Source organism: Bombus pascuorum, chromosome 2 (assembly GCF_905332965.1).
Source record: "Bombus pascuorum chromosome 2, iyBomPasc1.1, whole genome shotgun sequence".
Lineage (NCBI taxonomy): Eukaryota > Metazoa > Arthropoda > Insecta > Hymenoptera > Apidae > Bombus > Bombus pascuorum.
Window position 1 is genome coordinate 18,730,844 of NC_083489.1, and position 17,961 is coordinate 18,748,804.

The window sequence follows — 17,961 nt, forward strand, 5'->3', positions numbered from 1 at the left end:
TTGTATATAAGGAGCATTAAACTTGGGAGCGAACTGAAATAAAGTTGAACCTTTGTACAGTGCGGATCGAAAAAAATATATACCGTTAATATAAAACACTAATAGAAAACAATTCTACTGTTAACTAATAATGATATGTCATTAATATTTGTCTGTATCCACATCTGTGCTATTGCTAATTCTCGAAACTGTCGATAAATTCGCAAAGCTACTTGATAAGTTCCCTAAACTATACAATTCGCGTTACATACATTTTCTCTTAAAGATGGATTATCTATATCGCTGAACATTTTTCAAATAACAAAATCGTTTGTTTTTGTTATCATTTTCGTTCGGTCACATGATTTTTGACGTTACGACGCAACCTATACTTATGTATATGCATCATTATTTCGAGCATGGCCGCGGTAGAGTACGAAACGAAAGACGATACTTCGACCGACTTGTCGGAAATATCGGTATTGTCGGATGAAACGGTGAAAACGATCGAAAAACATAAAACGTCGGGAATACCTTTGCAATCATCTTGGACATTTTGGTTGGACAAGTAAGAAGACTAAATTATTTACAATTTTGTAAATTTATTGATCCAATGTAGAGTATATTATTGCAGTGCGTATATAATTTCTTTTTGGTTTCATTTTTATGAGACATCAAGAAAATATATCGGAGTAATGTTTACTTTTTTTAATATCGTAAAATTATTATGGATGATGGAAAAACTAGTTAGACATTCAAGAAAACAATGTAACAATGTGAAACAGTATTAGATGGTATTAGTATCGTTTCATCTTTATTTATAACCTATATCACTATACGTCAATCTATATAGAATTTTTATCATAAAAGTGTATACTAATATGATTTAATATATATTCAACAATAATTGTATCTCATGTTAGTTTTATTATATTAATTCAGGAAACAGTTTTTGTTGTTTTGTAGATATTTGGTTAGGAAAATGGAATTGTTTGTATTATATAAAGTACATGTAATGTACAACATGATATGTCTAAATGAATAATTTCCTTATATATCTTCCTTTATTGTATGTATATTTTAAATAATATTTTCTCTGGCCTTTTGTTATACTACAAAAGGAAATGTAATAAAACATAATCCTGAAAAAATTGAATCATTGTTTGCTCATAGTGTATATAGAAAGTTCTAAAGAGTTGGTAAAATTGACAGAGCTATTTCTGGCACAACTGTCGAAGAATATAAAGAAAATTTAACGAAGATTTATACTGTGAACACTGTGCAAAGTTTTTGGGCTGTTTTCAACAATATACCAAATGCTAGTGCTGTACAAGTAAGTATATTTTATAATATGTTGGTTAATATTGATATAAACATGAATAAATTGTTTCTACAATAGGTCAGATATAGTTATCATTTAATGAGAGATGAAAGATATCCATTATGGGAGGAACCAGTCAATCAAAATGGTGGAACATGGAGATTAAAGTGCCATAAATCTGATACTGTAGGTATTTGAATTGTTATTGTTATCTAACAAATGTATATTAATAATAATAATTTCAGGAAAAAATATGGAAAGAAATAGTGCTTGCAGCTATTGGCGAACAATTTACTGATTGCGTTGCAGAAGGTGATGAAGTTTGTGGAGTAACTGTATCGATTAGGGAGAGAGAAGATCTTGTCCAAGTAATGACTTAGACAAAGTAAAAACTAGTTGAACTAAAGTCATATGCTACAACACTATGCTACAAAATTTTCCTCCCTTCTTTCCAGATATGGAATGCAAATGCTACATTAGCATCAAAAGCTACAGTTTTAAACAAAGTTCATTCTCTCTTACCTAATGTAAACTTCTCTGAATTTTATAAACGTAAGCTTGCTAGGATTATATTTTTATACATCTTTGTTTTTTATTCTGTTCTGTGATATTTGTATTTTATAGCACATCAATCACATCATGCATATGGCCGTCGTTGAAGAAGTGTTAGTGTTATTAAAATGTTAATATGTAATAATAAATGTTAATATAGAAATGCAGATGCAGATTCTAATTATATAAGAAAATTTCTATACATTTACTTTACTATAAAAATTATACAGATTTTTAATTTGTTGATATTGAATTGTTTATTAACGTTAGTTAAGTATGTACATCATTTATAAGCGTACAAATATCGCTGAAATTGTAACATTAAATTGTCAAATATATTTTTATATTTAGAAATATATTTCTAAATGTTTTATATTTATACAATAATGCAAATTATTTTGTATTATCGAAAAATTTTCCATTGAGTATCTTCTTTCATTTCTCTTGTATAAAATGCCTTTATTTCATTATCTATAATAAATTTCTTTACGATTTATTTAATTCATCTTGAAATATTCATCACTGACATATGAAGATAATTTATAATAATAAATATTAATTTAATAATAATGACATAGTATAAAAACAACCGCATTTATAGTATTTCAATAAAATAGGTGTAGGTATGCGACCCTTTTCGTATTCCGCTGTACCGGCAAAAAGAAGAGATGGTGACAAGCAACTCCTTTCACATACTTTTAAAAGCAGATATTTGAATCTCTAATTATACGTCTATAAAGACGATTCGTTGCCCGACTAAACGGCGCCAGTTTAACTTTTTACTGCTTTTCAATATTCCTCGTATTGACGTCAGTGAACGAATACCTCGAAAATTAAGAAGTTTATTCGTATACGAAACTCCATTAAACTAGTTTTAAATTGCATTTAAATTATGTCCCACACGAAGATGTTTCACCGTTTACATCACCCATGTATTCCCCAATCTTCAAAAAATATGCAAATTAATTATAGGCTTCTGTATTCTCTGTCAAAAATTTTACTTCGTATTTTTCCAAAATTATGTAACACGGATCTTTCTCCATTTTTTTACGTAGACTTTCTATCATTTCTAAACTATAAATTTTTGAATTTAACTATTAAATTGGACATTAATATAATTTTTAGATTTTTAAATTTAAGTATTGGACTAGTTTTAATTTTTTAATTTAAAATAATATTCTATATAAAATATTTAAACTTTTAATATAATTTTTAAACTAATATAGTTTTTAAATTTCTAATTATTTAATTAACAGACTAGTATGTTTTAAACTTTTTAATTTGATTCTTGAACTAACATAGCTTTTAAATTTAATTATTAAACTAATATAATTTTTAAACTAAATATTAAGAGAAATGCGTTACGATACAATATTTGTTTAAACTTTATCAATAACTTTTTATAGTAATTTATTCACAAAAAATGCAACAGCACCAACATGTCCTTGTAAATAGTTTTACGGATACATTCAAGTAAGTAGTATAATGCATGTATGTATATAGCCAAGATTAATAAGGTTGCGTTTATGTCAGGAAGACAAAAATAAAAACCACTGAACTTAGACGTGTGTTATCTGAAACATAAGTCATCATATGCAATTATTTGCAAAATACGAATTCCGTAACAAAAAATTCCCTCAATCTTGTACATTTCACCTTTCAAAATTGAAAATGCGAATAAAATTATTATATTACTTTTATTCGGTATCTCTCGTTCGACTGAAATGCTATTTGGCATCAGTCAGTAAAATCTCAGGTTAAAACGAATACTTGGAATTTCCTGAATTCGGAATAACACTGTCAATAAGATTTGCGTAGGTTTGTACACGTGACCAGACGTACTGTTATATGTCTTTGGAATTCAAAACTTGTGAAATTTATTGCACTCATATGCAAAACCGTTCGATAGGTAGATCCGGCATTTATTTTCGCGCTATCAGTAATTCTTCATTGGCATTATTGATATTGGGCCAATGGAAATCATGACAATTTAGAATCAGATTACTTAATTTTTGAATTTTTAATATAATTTATTTTAATTACTAATTTCTATCGTGGGGAATGTACAATACAAAATAAAATTAAATATTCAATAGAGTAGTGATCTAAATTATTATAGTCATGAATAATTCAATACTATTTAAAATATAATACAATGGGAGAATTAATTATCTCGTATAGATAAAGATGACAGAGTAAGAAAATTTGTTTCATATAAAGTTCTTAATCGATGTTGATTTTCCTTTAGAATCAACATTATACTAACTCGTTTCATTTACAATCTTTTTTCAACCAATTTACATTGCTGAATTTTGACTATTTCACAGTGTGATTATGAAAGGAAATTCCAAGAATTTAATTATAACCTTTTACGTCATAATTTCTTCTTTCATCTGGGTCCTAGAATTTTATGAAATTAGTCGATGGTTTCAAGAAATTCCTTTGATAACCTATCTTTCTTCTTACTTAATCATAAAAATTCTTTTGTATCTCTGTATCTTTATGTAGTGGAATTTTGTAAAGTATCTATTATTCTAATACACTTTTTCTATCTTGGAAAGAATATTTTCGTAATACATTTATATAAATTTTATGCGTTATTTTATCTAATTTAATTTTTAACTTCATTGCTATAAACCAATACACAATACACTATATTTCGTTATAATAGTTGATTAAAATTGATATTTCATTATAATCAGCCAGTGATAAATTATCCTTCACGAAATGACGTAGAAATAACGTACATAGTTAATTTAAAAATAGTTAAAGTAACTTTATTCGACAGATTATCATACACATCTGTACATTAGCATAAGGTATTTTGTATTATAAAAAAGGTTAGACTGTTCGTAAGTAAAGAATACATTATCCAATTCAAATTAAGGAGAACTAGATTTTTCCCATACACGAAATGACGATAGATAAATTATTTCTGTGTGTATATAATAGTAATTTATTTCGAGATAATTTATTGGCTAGGTATCTGCGACAACCTTTAGAGGCCGAAGAAGGAATTCTTATAAAAAAATGTAATTGTATCCCAATGATGAGCCTACAGATCTTAGTATGATAAATTTAATTCATTCTCTAACAAATCGCCGTATCGAAAAGACGTGGCAATCCTCAGGAATTTTCAGCTATAAGGCTTCTACACTCATTAATCAATCCTAACATTGTTCCATATATAGTAGTAGTAGTAATTCTGCATTCCTTAGAGGCGCCACATTCTCGCATCACTCAGCGCGCCAAAAAATTCACGCATAATCATTTCAACTCGCTGACACCGTTACCGGCAACAAATCGTAACTCATTTAACTCTCTTCGGCGTCATTTCGATATACTGCGCCATTAAATCGTTGCATACTCATCTTTTTTTCTTATGAATTAATATTGTTTTTATACATTTATAAGACGCGGCAAATATTTTCGTGGCGCCACATTATTAACCCATGAGGCTACGTTAGTCGAAATATCAATGTTTATTAGTTCTTTTTGTTTATGGAATATTTTTTATAGGATTAAAAAAATGGGAAATTTTTCCTTGCATCCTGGTTGAGATAATCTCTTAATATTTAATAATTCTACAAATATTACAGATACAATTTTAGATTATTTAAAGGATTCAATGTAATACTTTATTATGATATTAGAATAACTTAAATATAAAAATGATTTGTTAAATACGTGACTTTTTAAGTATTTTATGTTACATCTACCTCGGTTTGAAAAAACATAATTTTACTTTACATTAATACAAATACTTGAAATTCACACGAGAAATTTTTAAAAAGAGTGAAACATCCTGTAACTATTATGTCAACCGGAACAAATTCTGCACCTCGCTATCTCCGGTGACGATCGTTGTGATGAAAAGCGGAAGCGATTTCCATAATCTTGCATTACGATATTCATTTCACGATTGACAATTGTCCTACATTCCATTTTAACACAACTGACAATAAATAATAAAAACAAACAATAAAAATAAAATATTTTTTGTATTAATTAATTAATTAATTTATTTATTTATTTATTTATATTTAGAAAATTGTTTTAAAATAACAGATAAAATATTCATTGTATAAAGCGGATTCACTGTTTTCCTCTTTTCTATAATAAATCAAGCGAAGTATACATTTTTATTCGATCAATTTAACATCTAAATGGGAAATAAAAGCGAGATGCACTTGTAACAACTACAAGTAATTCATAGTTCGCGAACCAAGAAAAACGATTGTCAAGCTTCACTGCTCAGTTTTATAAAAAAGTTAAATTGTTGGAGAGGCAACATTTTTATCTAACATACTATACATATATTTACATATTAAAAATACTAAAACATGCATTTATATAAACAAGTATGAAGTTTCATAAATTTAAATAAATAAAATAATGAATATAAATTAACTACATTTTACATAGTAATGCTTAACATTTTTTAACTACACCACCTTTTAATTACAAATGTTATATTATAATAACTTAATTAATGAATTTTTTTACTAACGTAAAATAGTAATAAGCAAAACATGTTGATTATATGTAGTAGGAGATCACTACAAAACTGAAAGGCAAACAAAAATAAAGAATATATATATATTAGTTATATTGAGTGAAATAACTTTGTAACTTATTCTATAATTCTCCCGGTTATCTTCTCATGATCATGCAACGTACAAGTTCTAGATTTACCTTCATTAGACTTTTGTTTTTAGCATCTTAATGCATTTTTCATATAGCTAAGAGAAACATAACCTTAGGAGACCGTAATTGATAAGAATACAGTTGATCGATTAAAGATCAATCAAAATTTATCATAGACTTCTTTTACTCCCTTACTCTATACAACATAGTAAGGACATTTTTTAAGTTCACGAAATTTTCATGGATGAAAATTATAGACGAATTGTGCACATGCAATCATGTTGGATCATATGCCACGAATGCCACAATCAATAGATTTGGAATGTAGAATGACTCATTCGGTCAACGAATCACCATATACGATTTTTCTAAGGTCATTCATTTTCAAGTAAATTGTTCTTCACAATCAATTGTTTTTACGCTGATTTACCGATCGAAGATATATTACAATTACATTCATGAAATTGTAGAGCAGTGATTTTCAATCATAAAGAATAAACCATTGAACTTTTATACGTGTATAATTTTATTAAATAAAACAAGAATGAGCTTCATAGAATAATAAATTCAATATTTTGTGTTTATATAATATTCTTTTATTAATTTTATTAATCATAGTCATGGAGTATAATTACAAAATTTGATTCTTGAACTTTAGAGTATCATCTATATTATAGGTTATGTTTTTCGATATATAGGAAAATGATCGAAATAGATTCTTAATAAAATTGACAAACTCAAAATCATGGTGATGTAAATTAAAATTTTGAAAATTTGAATTCACACAATCCTATATATATGTTAACTTTTAAACGTATTATCTCTTTAGTTTTGTATTTAATTAAATTATGTTATAATTTTATTTACTGCTACGACAAATTTTCATGTCTTGTAAAAATATAAATTTTTATAATAATAAATATGGAATGTCGTTTTATAAAAATTAATAGTGGACTTATTTGTATTATAATTTTCATCTCCCAAATTCATAAAGAATAATTTGAGAATCACTGTTGTAGATCTATTCTTATAGGATCCGAATGACATAATAGTTGGATGACTGCATGCTGACTGTTAAATGTGCAGCAAACCTACGAGATAGTCGAGATTACCTGGAATGACGCTGGTTACAGTAATTGACTTAAACAGATAACCATTCGCATTGTCTGTATTTAGCTGCACGAATAATACAAAATACGTACAGGGCCTCTTATTCGTCAACGTACACTTGCATCGACACGAATATATGCGTGAAAGTATGTTTGTGGTTCATATTTCAATTCTCACATTCGCTATTATCATAGAAAAGACTCATCACCAATTTTTCTTTTGAAGTTTTCATAAAGTTATTTAAATTGCTCATCATCTTAAATGAAAGCTTATAGAAATCATTTTCAGCGTTAATAGCGTAATTGTACAAACTTGAACAATATACTAGATTATGGATTTTTATACACTTTTATACACATCTTTATTAACATAAGTTTTACCCATTCAGGGACATATATAACAACTATGTACTTCATTTTAAATATTTCCTATGTTTTTAGATATTATGTGCATTTTGTACATTTTTATATTTTTAAAGATCTTGTAAATTCATGTATATTCGCAATCTAAATATTACTATCAAAAGCATACTAATATATACTATTCCTGTAAGGAATTATTTCTAAAAAGTATCAAAAACTAGTATATCTTTCTTAATATTATTAAAAGGTTATAATTGGTACCCCTCTTAATATTCCATCCACGTGTCTTCCCAACGTGCTCGAGTAGATACTAGTAGAATCATTTTTAATATTTCATACATCATCTGTCCTACATAGAAAATCAATTTGTACTTCCAGATTCGCAAATTGTTCATTAAGTGACGGAAATTCCAAAAAATTGCGATGTAAGTGACTGGAAACATTTCTAGGCGAATATTGATTTATAGTTCGATCATTGACCTACGTCACATACATCTTTAAGTAGCCATAAATTTTTATACGAAAATAAATCATATACGTATATGTATTCCCACTGAAATAAATCATAGTAAATATTTTGAGAAACATACCATGAATGCAATACAGATCATGTACTCACAATCACGATTTCATTTTGAACAATATTTATCTTTTAATATTCGTATTGTACTTTCATTCTTTTATATGTGGTAATTCAATAATAGTAATTTTTAGGACCTTGAAGAATGTGATTCTAAGGGCTTATTGTTAAAGTAGCTGGAGGAACCTGATAAGCAAGACTGAATCTTTTCATGACAGTGAGCACCACGGACTTCCTCTTACGTATAAACTCGTTTTCGATTGATTTTCTCTGTATCTACAATTTTTAATTCTATTGTAAAACTCTTATAATTTAATATACCAAATAAACAAAAAAGTTTATATACAATGAAACCTTTTTTTCTATCAGGTTCGTCACCTCAATTTTAAAATATTAAATTTTTGTATTTATATGAAATTACTATTACATAATACAAAATTTAATATACTTGAACCTAATTAATTATTATGTAAATGCTATAAAAAATATAACAGCGTGTCGATACCTTTTGTAGGCATTGTATTTTTGATATTATTGCATTACATATATAATCCAATGAATCTTAAAAAATATGAATTAAAGATTTTGATTCATAGAACATAAAAGTAATGAATATATTTTTTGCTACACAGAAGTTTCTATTAATTGGGTGACATCCTGGAAAGAAGTAAACATTATGGAACAAGCAGTGGACTCTGTTCCTGAAAGTAGAAGTGGGGGACCTGGTGTTTCATGGACGTCACTGGCATACAGAACATACATATAACCGGAGTTTGAAGGAAATTCAGCCAGTTTGCAAAGACCATTGAACGCGATAAAGTCGTTTCATCATTTGCGTCCATTCGAGTCCACGTGAATTTTATACAATATTACTACTAATACTTGGTTAGTTAGTAAATAATTCTTAATTTTGAGACTCGTTATCGTATCATTTGTATATATATTCTGAATCATAAAACAAGTGTTTTCGTTGGTAGTATATCTGTGATAGATCGAATTCCCTAGATTAACAATACGTATAAAAAGTGTGTTCGTGAAAGCTACTAAAGATAAGTGAAATAGCAAATATGAAGATTCTGAGAACTGCTATGCTGTTCACCTTTGTTCTGGGATGCTATACCTTGAGTGTCACTGCTTCTGCGATTCCCATGTGGGAATTCCTCTCCAGGGGTGAGAAAGTAAGGATTTTTTTCATTTCTAAATTGAAGATGTTACAGAGTAAATCTTTCTCCAAAAAATTATATTTGAATAAAATTTGATTTTTAATCGTTATTTTAGTAATCATTTATTGAGACAGACACTACTTATATATATGGAATTTGGATTTGCATTATTTGATCTTTCATAGATAAACTTATTATTTATTTCTATTTCACTTGAATCTTAAAAAATATATGACTGATGTATTTTGTACGAAGATTAAGTTTTTTCTTTTACATAAAATAAACTTCGCACCATAGTAATCTGTGGATGATATCAACAATAGCAGACTTTCACCGAACACGATCGAGTGCATTCGCTGAAAATGCTCTGCTCGTGCACTTGTGCAGACCGGTCGAGTGTAATTGCGTGAGTGCGCATCGGACGTTGACTTTTCTCATGACATTGTGCCCTTCTTCTCGTAATACTTCTTTTTTTTCATAGAAACGGTCTCAAACACAACAGTTTGCGATCAATGATTTTGCCATCTGTTGATAGTAGCTTTGTCTGTCAACAATAGCCATTGAATATTTGGAAAAATTTAATTCATCAATTTTTTCAATAATCTTTTTACAATACAATGTTGAGTATAAAAGTTGGAATTTTTAATTCATAAGACTGATGGAGATTGTTAATCTCATAACAATACTGTTTATGAATGTCAAATATGTGGAAGCAAAATTAGTCAATCATGATTATTTGTTAATATGTTTTTTTATTTTTATTTATTCTCTTTAAGATTATTTGAATTTTAAAGTAGCATATAAGTACGATAATTCATTATTCTGAGTACATTTCTATATTTCTTACAGTCGCTAAACGGGTTACTGTTTATCAGTGAAGAAAGAATGCGGTAATCAAATACGGTAGCAAGAGAGCAAGAGAGATATGTTACATTGTTCTTCAACATTTTCGCATTGCACATCCTAATATATATATATATATATATATATACAGTTCATTAAACTCGGTATAAAAATTATTATACGTTTTATATATCTACATATATGTATATACAAATTAAGTATTTCTTATTGTATGAAGAATTTTTCATATCAATTATTAACATTAATTACTTAGCAAGATATTATATTGCATCGAGGATTTTGAAATTAGCTGTCCAAGTTAATAAATGAATAACTTCTAAAGCAGTTAATTTCAAACTCCTGAATGCAACATAATTTCTTAATATATAATTAATATCGTATTAATATTTAATCATAATAATATTTACAATATTAACTAATATTAAAATTTCTACTGGAGTAATTTAATATAATAATTTAATAAAGCTGTAATCATCCAAACACGCGATAGTCTTGATAAAAGAAAAAGGCGTGAAAATCGCCTTATGCGCAATATCTGTAATATGTTCGTAATATATGTTGGTAAAACTGATTGCTATGTTGAAGTTCAAGAACGTGCTCTCTATCTATGGAGAGATTGAACTTGTAACTCATATTAATGAATCGACTTAAGATATTTCAATATATCTAACATTTCTAAAATCTGAAAATTTGCTAATCTTTATGTTCATATAGAAAGATTATCATCTGTATTCATTTTCTGTTCACGGTAATTTTTTATCAAACGATTCTCTGTCCATTTAGACTCTCTTATTTCCAAAATCTTTTAAAAAATAATACAATGATCCACCATCGATCACGCAGCAAATTTATGTAGGTCAGCATCGGAATACATGGATGTACGAACGAGCACAACTTGTCGAGATTGAAACTTATCACGTTCTATATCGTACATAAAAATAATATTTTCTTCTTTATAAATATCATTTTTCTATGTGCATGAATAAATAAATTCAAACACAAAATTAGTTCATTTTTAAACATTTTATTGAAAAATTAATTATTGTTAAAAATTATATACTTTATTTTAAGACAAATTTCTCATTTTAAGAATTTATCTTTATATGATTATAAGAAATAAAAATTAAAATTAAAAAAAAGAAGCAGGGATAAGTATTCCAAATCATAGAATTAAATATTTCAAAATCTAGACATACGAATTCTGAAATATAGAAATAACATTCCAAAAATAAAATAATTCGCCTAATATAATTGTGTAAATAATGAATGACAAAAATTATAAAGGAGTGATTCATCAAAAATATTATTACAAAAAATGTCTACGAAAGAAATTGTATCGTTACGCAAGTGATCTTACCAACACTGTTTGATTGGTAACACTTACCGATTGTCAATATTATTAAATTTCGAAATATTTTGTTGTTGTCCAAAAGACGTTACAGAAATGTCATTAGAAATTCTAAGGCTGAATATTCGCGTAATCGTTGGGCGATAGATAGAGCCAAAAGTATGTGGACATCGATCATTGTGCTTTACGTAGACGCACCACGAACGGGGGCATGTTTCACGTAGCAGACAGAATTTCTCGTGACGAAAAATAAAAAAACGTGTGTATCGCAATCAAAGCCCGATACGTGATGTACGGTACAGGCTGCGACACGCATATATATTTGTTTGTTATAACTGTAGTGTTCGATATCCTGTATGTTACACATTGCCGAGTTTCACCGGACGCGTGTAGAATGCATTTGCTCCGACGGAATGGAAAATAGCTTTCGCGATGATCGACATGATGATTTACGCAGACAAAAACGTATCCATTTTCTGTATACGATATGTATAAGCTATTCACAGGTCAAAATCGTTAACACCCTTTTTTGAAATTTTAATACTATAGCACTTGATTGATGTTTATATTATATAATTTGTTTTTTGGCAAATAAACAGCTCATATATTGATCTTCATAGTTTCATTTGATATTTGATTTGACATAAATGATGCTGTAGGTAGTACCCAAGCAAATTAGCTCGCAGAATTGTATTCTGATTGATAATGTAGCGAAATAAAAGGAGGAAAAAAAGGTTTTATTGGTACTAAAAAATAGAATATTAAAAATCGATGTTGCAAAGATATATTCTTAAAGACTTATATATTTTAATAATATAATATTTAAATTTGTTCATTGTATATATTATATTATGCATAGTGCTTTATATTTGAACCATATTTTAATGATAATATCTTAGAAATGAAAGGGAGAATTTTAAAAATCGGATTTAATGATGTTACTCGGCGGGAAATAATATTTAAAAATAATTGAACGAAATATTTGCAGTCATTACTGAAGAATTACTTCTTCTTGTCACATAATATTTATTTGGCCAGTAACGATATATATTGCTTCGAATATATATATATAATATTGAAAGAGATTATTTAAGTTTCTTTTCAAAAGATAACCTATAGAATGTTTAATTTCAGGCGAGTTACTTGTTAAGAGTGTTCAGCATGCAAGTAGCCAAGTATTGTGCGGATTCGTCCATGCCGGATTGCAACAAAAATTTATTGGTTGCCGGGATGCGGAACTTAGCTAACATGGACAATAACATTCTCGATCAATTGGATCCATATCAACGTGATGCGAAAGGACTTAGTAAGATTTTCAATTTCGCTACATGGAATAAACCTAATATAATATCAAAAATTAATTCTCTTTACGTTAACTTACTATTCCTTGTTTATAGTTTGGCGAGCCATGATAAAAAACGCATATTTTCCAAGACTTGCTCCTAAGCCAGATGAATTCTATTTCTCCATCGGAACAGATTCATTAGGTATGTATTTACAATAGAAATAAAATTTTGTAAAGATGATAGAGAGGTAAAAATAGTTTAAAATAGCATTCTAGGATCACTTTCCTGACCTTTGTAATTTTCTAATTGTCTCATAAAGTTCATTAATACAGATATTTACAGTTAAAACAAGATGTCTAAATGTGATAAAATGAGAAAAACATTCTACAATTACATTCTAGAATCACTTTCTTGACCCCTGTTAATTTTCTAATTACCTTATGAAGTTCATTAATACAGGTGAAAGTATTAATTGACAAGAAAAAAGAAAAGAACGAAAAAAACTTGTACTCAAACTGACTACATAATAGTCGAGAAAAATGTTAACCGTGAAAATCAAGTTCGCATGACGTTTGTTAATGATTAAAAAGAAATGTAAACGTTGAAAGAGATTATTATCTGCACGATCCGAAATGAAAGAGAATAAATACTGTTGTGAGAAAGTTCCAAGTCTCAATCGCGCACGTTCCACTATAGAAAGTTTTTTTTTCTTTAACCGAACGAGATCGCATTTGATAGCAGAACGGTTGTTTTCAATTGGACCAGCTTCTTTAACTGCACTTTCACCCGATCATCTGAACGAGTCAACCGAAGTTCGGGGAGGCTTTTTGGATGCTATGAAAAATGTTTATTTACTGTGAGGATCTGAGAAATCTCATTCGATGTTCTAGTTTTAAAAAAGTTTAAATTTAGTTTAGTTTAGTTTAAATTTTAAAGAAGAATAAAAGAAAAGAAATTAGAAGAGATGTTAGATGAAAATTTATTTTAATTGATCTTCAAGGCCTTCTTCTTCAGATTGATATTTTAATTGATTTTATTGAATTTCTATTGCCTAGATCATTGTGTATATAGGTTTATGATGTAAATTTTTTGTAAATGGTAGTATAATTGTAAAAAAGGTGATATTACTATGGCTACAGGAAGTAGTAGCACATCATTGTATTTATTATAATTTTCAAACTAATTAATTAAATCCAAGTATATTAAATTTTACACGTCTATAAAAATTTTGTGGTATGTTAATATCATGTGGGACCTAATAAGGAAAATATTTCATAGGAAAATAAGGGATGTGTCAATACTTTTTATTAAAATAATTTCTCTTTTCAATTATGTTGCGAATTATGTCTTATTTTATATATCTATTGAATTAAATTTAACAGGTAATATAGTAAGAAACTACAAGTTTTTACATAAATCATAATTTTTTTATGAAAAAGAATGTACGAAATATTCGCCTAAAGCCTATTTAAGTTGAATATGTCAGAGAGAGATGGAATTTTTAGTCGTTTGCATTCTTGCACGTCTCTTCCGAAAGTCCTTGCAAAGAAGAAACATTCGACAACGAACTGACGGAAGTAGGAAGTATCATGGGATACTGACATGAAAATATTATACGTCCAATTATCATAATGCGGAGGTCATATACGCGAAAAAAGGAATGACTTTTTAGTCACGTATTATTCCGTTAGTAACATGAGTTTAGAAGTCAATTATGTTAAAAATATTTACGATCAATGATAATTCTGTTCTTTTTATTATGATAAAACTTAGTATCGGCATAAATGTCACGTTATTAGTGGACTCTCAGTGTCATGCTGCCCTTTTGATTAAAATTTTAGACTTTTGCATAGCTGTTTAATTACGTGATTACATATTCATTTATTAACGTGAACAACAAGAACATGAATTACTTAAGTCACAATGTTAATTCGGATTAAGCAATTATTTAATATTATAATAATATTAATTCGATTATTTAAATTATGGATAGATTCGTTCTCTTCTTAAAGATTATTGATTATGTTAAATATAACGACGCAGTTTTTAGATAAACAAAATAGTTAATCAATTTTGTTAATATATATTTAGAAGATCAATAAGTTCTTCTCAAATTTTTCAAGAAATAGCTTTCAACTATAAAAATCGTTAGAATATACAGGTTGGAAGGTTACTGAAGACCATTATGGAAATCTCTTTCTTCATATCGAATCATATAGAGAAATTGCGAAGAGAAATTTAAAAATATAATCGCGGGAGACACATAACTGATCTTTTTAAGTAATTTGAGAATCCTGATTCATATCAGGCGAAAATGAATTATTTAAAATAATTTTGCTACTCTAAACGTATTCATTATTCTTACTTTTTTCATAGAACCATTTGTAATCGGCTGCTAATTTTAAAGAAATCATATATTTATTGTTCTTATTTTTCAGCTGTCGGTGATAGCGATGTAAACGGCATAGGAGAAGAAACAATGGCGACACACGATTATATACAACCATCCTCTGAGCACACTGGTCCATATCTAGTTGGACCAATGGTGATTCGAGTGTATCCGGATGGTCGACCGGTTCCGGAAGATACAACGCGTCCTCTACCTCGAGATGAAGATATGGAAGAATTCAGGCGCTCCAAAGTACTTTCAGTCGAAGAAATTAAAACTGATAGTGAATTCTACGAGAAACAATTGAAAGGAAACTCATTCGCGGAAGCCAATAGTCATCGACGGTCTCAAGAGGAATCTACTCGATTCCGAAGTAGTCATTCACCATTTAAGAGACGATTACTTCAAGAAGTAACTGCAAAGCGTAAGATACGGCACCATTGAACAGGAAGAGTTTGAACTGACGATAAAGAATCGAGGAGCCTGGTCATGTAGGCGGCTATAAAATTTGTTGAATGTTGTTAGAAGTAATGACAGAATAGGAAATTATGTTTGTTCTTCGGAAAGTTAAAACTATTGGGAGGTATAGGAAGAGGTAATGAATAGACTGCAGATTTTTATGCATTTATAGGAAATTGCACAGAATGCACACAAAATATATAAAATATTCAAAATATAGTGCTCTCTATAATATTGGATTGTCCGAAAAGTGTCTTTCTTTTACAGACACGTCTTTTACAACGATGCATCTTTATACAAACATGAAACCTAATCTGTCGAACGTTGTGATCTTTATTTTGATAGAACAAAATGGATCATACGTAATTCGATAAAATAATTTTAACTGAAGTTTTCGTTTTTAATTATATTCTCAAAAATATGAATTTGGATAAAAATCTGTAGTCTCAGAATGAAATTTACTTTGAGATGTTGAAAGTCTTATATGAAAAATCTTAATACCTTTTGTAGATACAGTGAAGACACATTTGCAAGAATTTGGATCAATTTATATTCTATTCAGTTTCTATATTCAAAACTGTCGTGGTTATTTCTTGTAGTTATGAAAAACTGGTCTTTCATAAAAGAGATAGCTGTTTGTTATAGATTATAATTGAAGATTATTTTTTGATGAAGAGTTAATATTTCAATCATTTAGTCGTTTTGAACAATTTATTGGATGTAAGAGAATGAATGGAGAGTGATACTTTTCGATAATTTTAATTGTTTATGTGCACATTATTAGATAATAATCTCGTAAAGCGATGAGTTTGAAAAGACTGCTTTTGATAATGGTATTCATATATTTCGTGTTAATAATTATACCAATTTCTAAAAACATTTACTACAGAATGTAATATTTAGGAAGTTAATTGACGATTGGTCGACGGTTGAATCGTTTGTAGTTTTCAACTTAAATAAGTATATTAATAAGTACTTCAAATTAGTATATATACTCCTCTTTTTTTATATTTCTGCACACTCTTTTATACGTAGGTAATGTCGACCATGAATGTTGTTAATCACACAGTTTTCCATTAATTTATTATTTATTTCATCATCTATAAAAGTATCATTTATTTTTACATTGATTTCATTTATAATTTCATACACTATTCAAATAAGCATGAATATAGACCAGTTCTTTTTGTTATTTGAGATTTTTCCAAGTCTCAATTAGATTTTCAGTTGTTTTGTTTGCTTTTAAGGTACATATCTTTGTGGCATAAGGGAACTTACCTCGCTGAAAATTTATTATTTTTCATGCTGAGTGAATATACGTACAAAAGTCATAATATAATGAAATATATTTTCGTGTATACAATAATATTTGCATTCGTTAAAATATTATATTTATTGCAGTTGTGTAATAAATTTCGAAAACGGTGAAAGTGACGATTTGTAAATATATAATTTGAGTTTTGGTATGTTATATTTTATGAAAATTTTGTACATAATGTGCAATTTCGAGATTTATATTTGCATAAAGCACAATATTAGAATTTATTTTAAGATGATGAGCCCATATGTTATACAAATACATAATAGACTAGATTTTGTATAAAACTGCTCATAAATATTTGTAAGATGTGGTAAGATTAATGTTAAAGCGAGAAAGATAGTTTGTCATTATAAATATTTTTAAGCTACAGATGATTTAAAATAAAATGTGATATTTGATTTGAGAAAAGTTCATTTCCTTCATCATCATTTTAAAACTTCTTATTTCTTATAATAAATAATTAAATAAAATCAAATAAATGAAATTTAAATTGTTTCTGTTGATTTTTTACCTATTGATAACAACTATTTTGTTGACGATAGAATTTTTTATCAATATGGAAACGGGGCTTTAGCGACGT

General features: G+C 28.0%; 2 protein-coding genes and 1 long non-coding RNA gene across 5 annotated transcripts; 2 read left to right on the forward strand and 1 right to left on the reverse strand.

Annotated features, from left to right (window-relative positions):
• The first annotated feature begins 93 nt into the window (after positions 1 to 93).
• On the forward strand, positions 94 to 2,210 carry LOC132916821 (eukaryotic translation initiation factor 4E type 3-like). 2 transcript variants are annotated; one of them, XM_060977176.1, is made up of 6 exons: positions 96 to 547; positions 1,192 to 1,312; positions 1,379 to 1,486; positions 1,546 to 1,668; positions 1,756 to 1,852; positions 1,925 to 2,210. In XM_060977176.1, exons 1-6 carry the CDS (start codon positions 399 to 401, stop codon positions 1,957 to 1,959), a joined length of 633 nt encoding a protein of 210 aa, XP_060833159.1. In that variant the 5' UTR covers positions 96 to 398; the 3' UTR covers positions 1,960 to 2,210. The 2 variants fall into 2 exon arrangements, with proteins under 2 accessions (XP_060833158.1, XP_060833159.1); XM_060977175.1 differs by having other exon boundaries at positions 94 to 547; positions 1,756 to 2,210.
• A 3,664-nt stretch (positions 2,211 to 5,874) lies between these two features.
• LOC132916826 (uncharacterized) lies at positions 5,875 to 8,372 on the reverse strand. Its single transcript, XR_009660206.1, has 2 exons — positions 7,702 to 8,372; positions 5,875 to 7,611 (listed from the first exon to the last, which is right to left on the reverse strand). It is a non-coding gene; the product is annotated as an uncharacterized LOC132916826 (long non-coding RNA).
• A 948-nt stretch (positions 8,373 to 9,320) lies between these two features.
• Positions 9,321 to 17,779, forward strand: LOC132916827 (rhythmically expressed gene 5 protein). Of its 2 annotated transcripts, none has more exons than XM_060977183.1 (4): positions 9,321 to 9,729; positions 13,061 to 13,232; positions 13,324 to 13,413; positions 15,651 to 17,779. In XM_060977183.1, the coding sequence occupies exons 1-4, from the start codon at positions 9,619 to 9,621 to the stop codon at positions 16,043 to 16,045; spliced, it is 768 nt and encodes a 255-aa protein (XP_060833166.1). In that variant the 5' UTR covers positions 9,321 to 9,618; the 3' UTR covers positions 16,046 to 17,779. The 2 variants fall into 2 exon arrangements, with proteins under 2 accessions (XP_060833166.1, XP_060833167.1); XM_060977184.1 differs by lacking the exon at positions 9,321 to 9,729 and adding an exon at positions 12,162 to 12,185.
• Positions 17,780 to 17,961: the final 182 nt, after the last annotated feature.

What these genes read in the sequence shown, in the direction of transcription:
- LOC132916821 (XM_060977175.1), top strand. Translation starts at nt 399, where the DNA reads ATGGCCGCGGTAGAGTACGAAACGAAAGACGATACTTCGACCGACTTG. An exon ending in AGTGCCATAAATCTGATACT is followed by an intron (nt 1,487 to 1,545) that starts GTAGGTATTTGA and finishes TAATAATTTCAG; the next exon opens with GAAAAAATATGGAAAGAAAT. An exon ending in AGAGAGAAGATCTTGTCCAA is followed by an intron (nt 1,669 to 1,755) that starts GTAATGACTTAG and finishes CCTTCTTTCCAG; the next exon opens with ATATGGAATGCAAATGCTAC.
- LOC132916827 (XM_060977183.1), top strand. Translation starts at nt 9,619, where the DNA reads ATGAAGATTCTGAGAACTGCTATGCTGTTCACCTTTGTTCTGGGATGC. An exon ending in ACGTGATGCGAAAGGACTTA is followed by an intron (nt 13,233 to 13,323) that starts GTAAGATTTTCA and finishes CCTTGTTTATAG; the next exon opens with TTTGGCGAGCCATGATAAAA. An exon ending in CATCGGAACAGATTCATTAG is followed by an intron (nt 13,414 to 15,650) that starts GTATGTATTTAC and finishes CTTATTTTTCAG; the next exon opens with CTGTCGGTGATAGCGATGTA.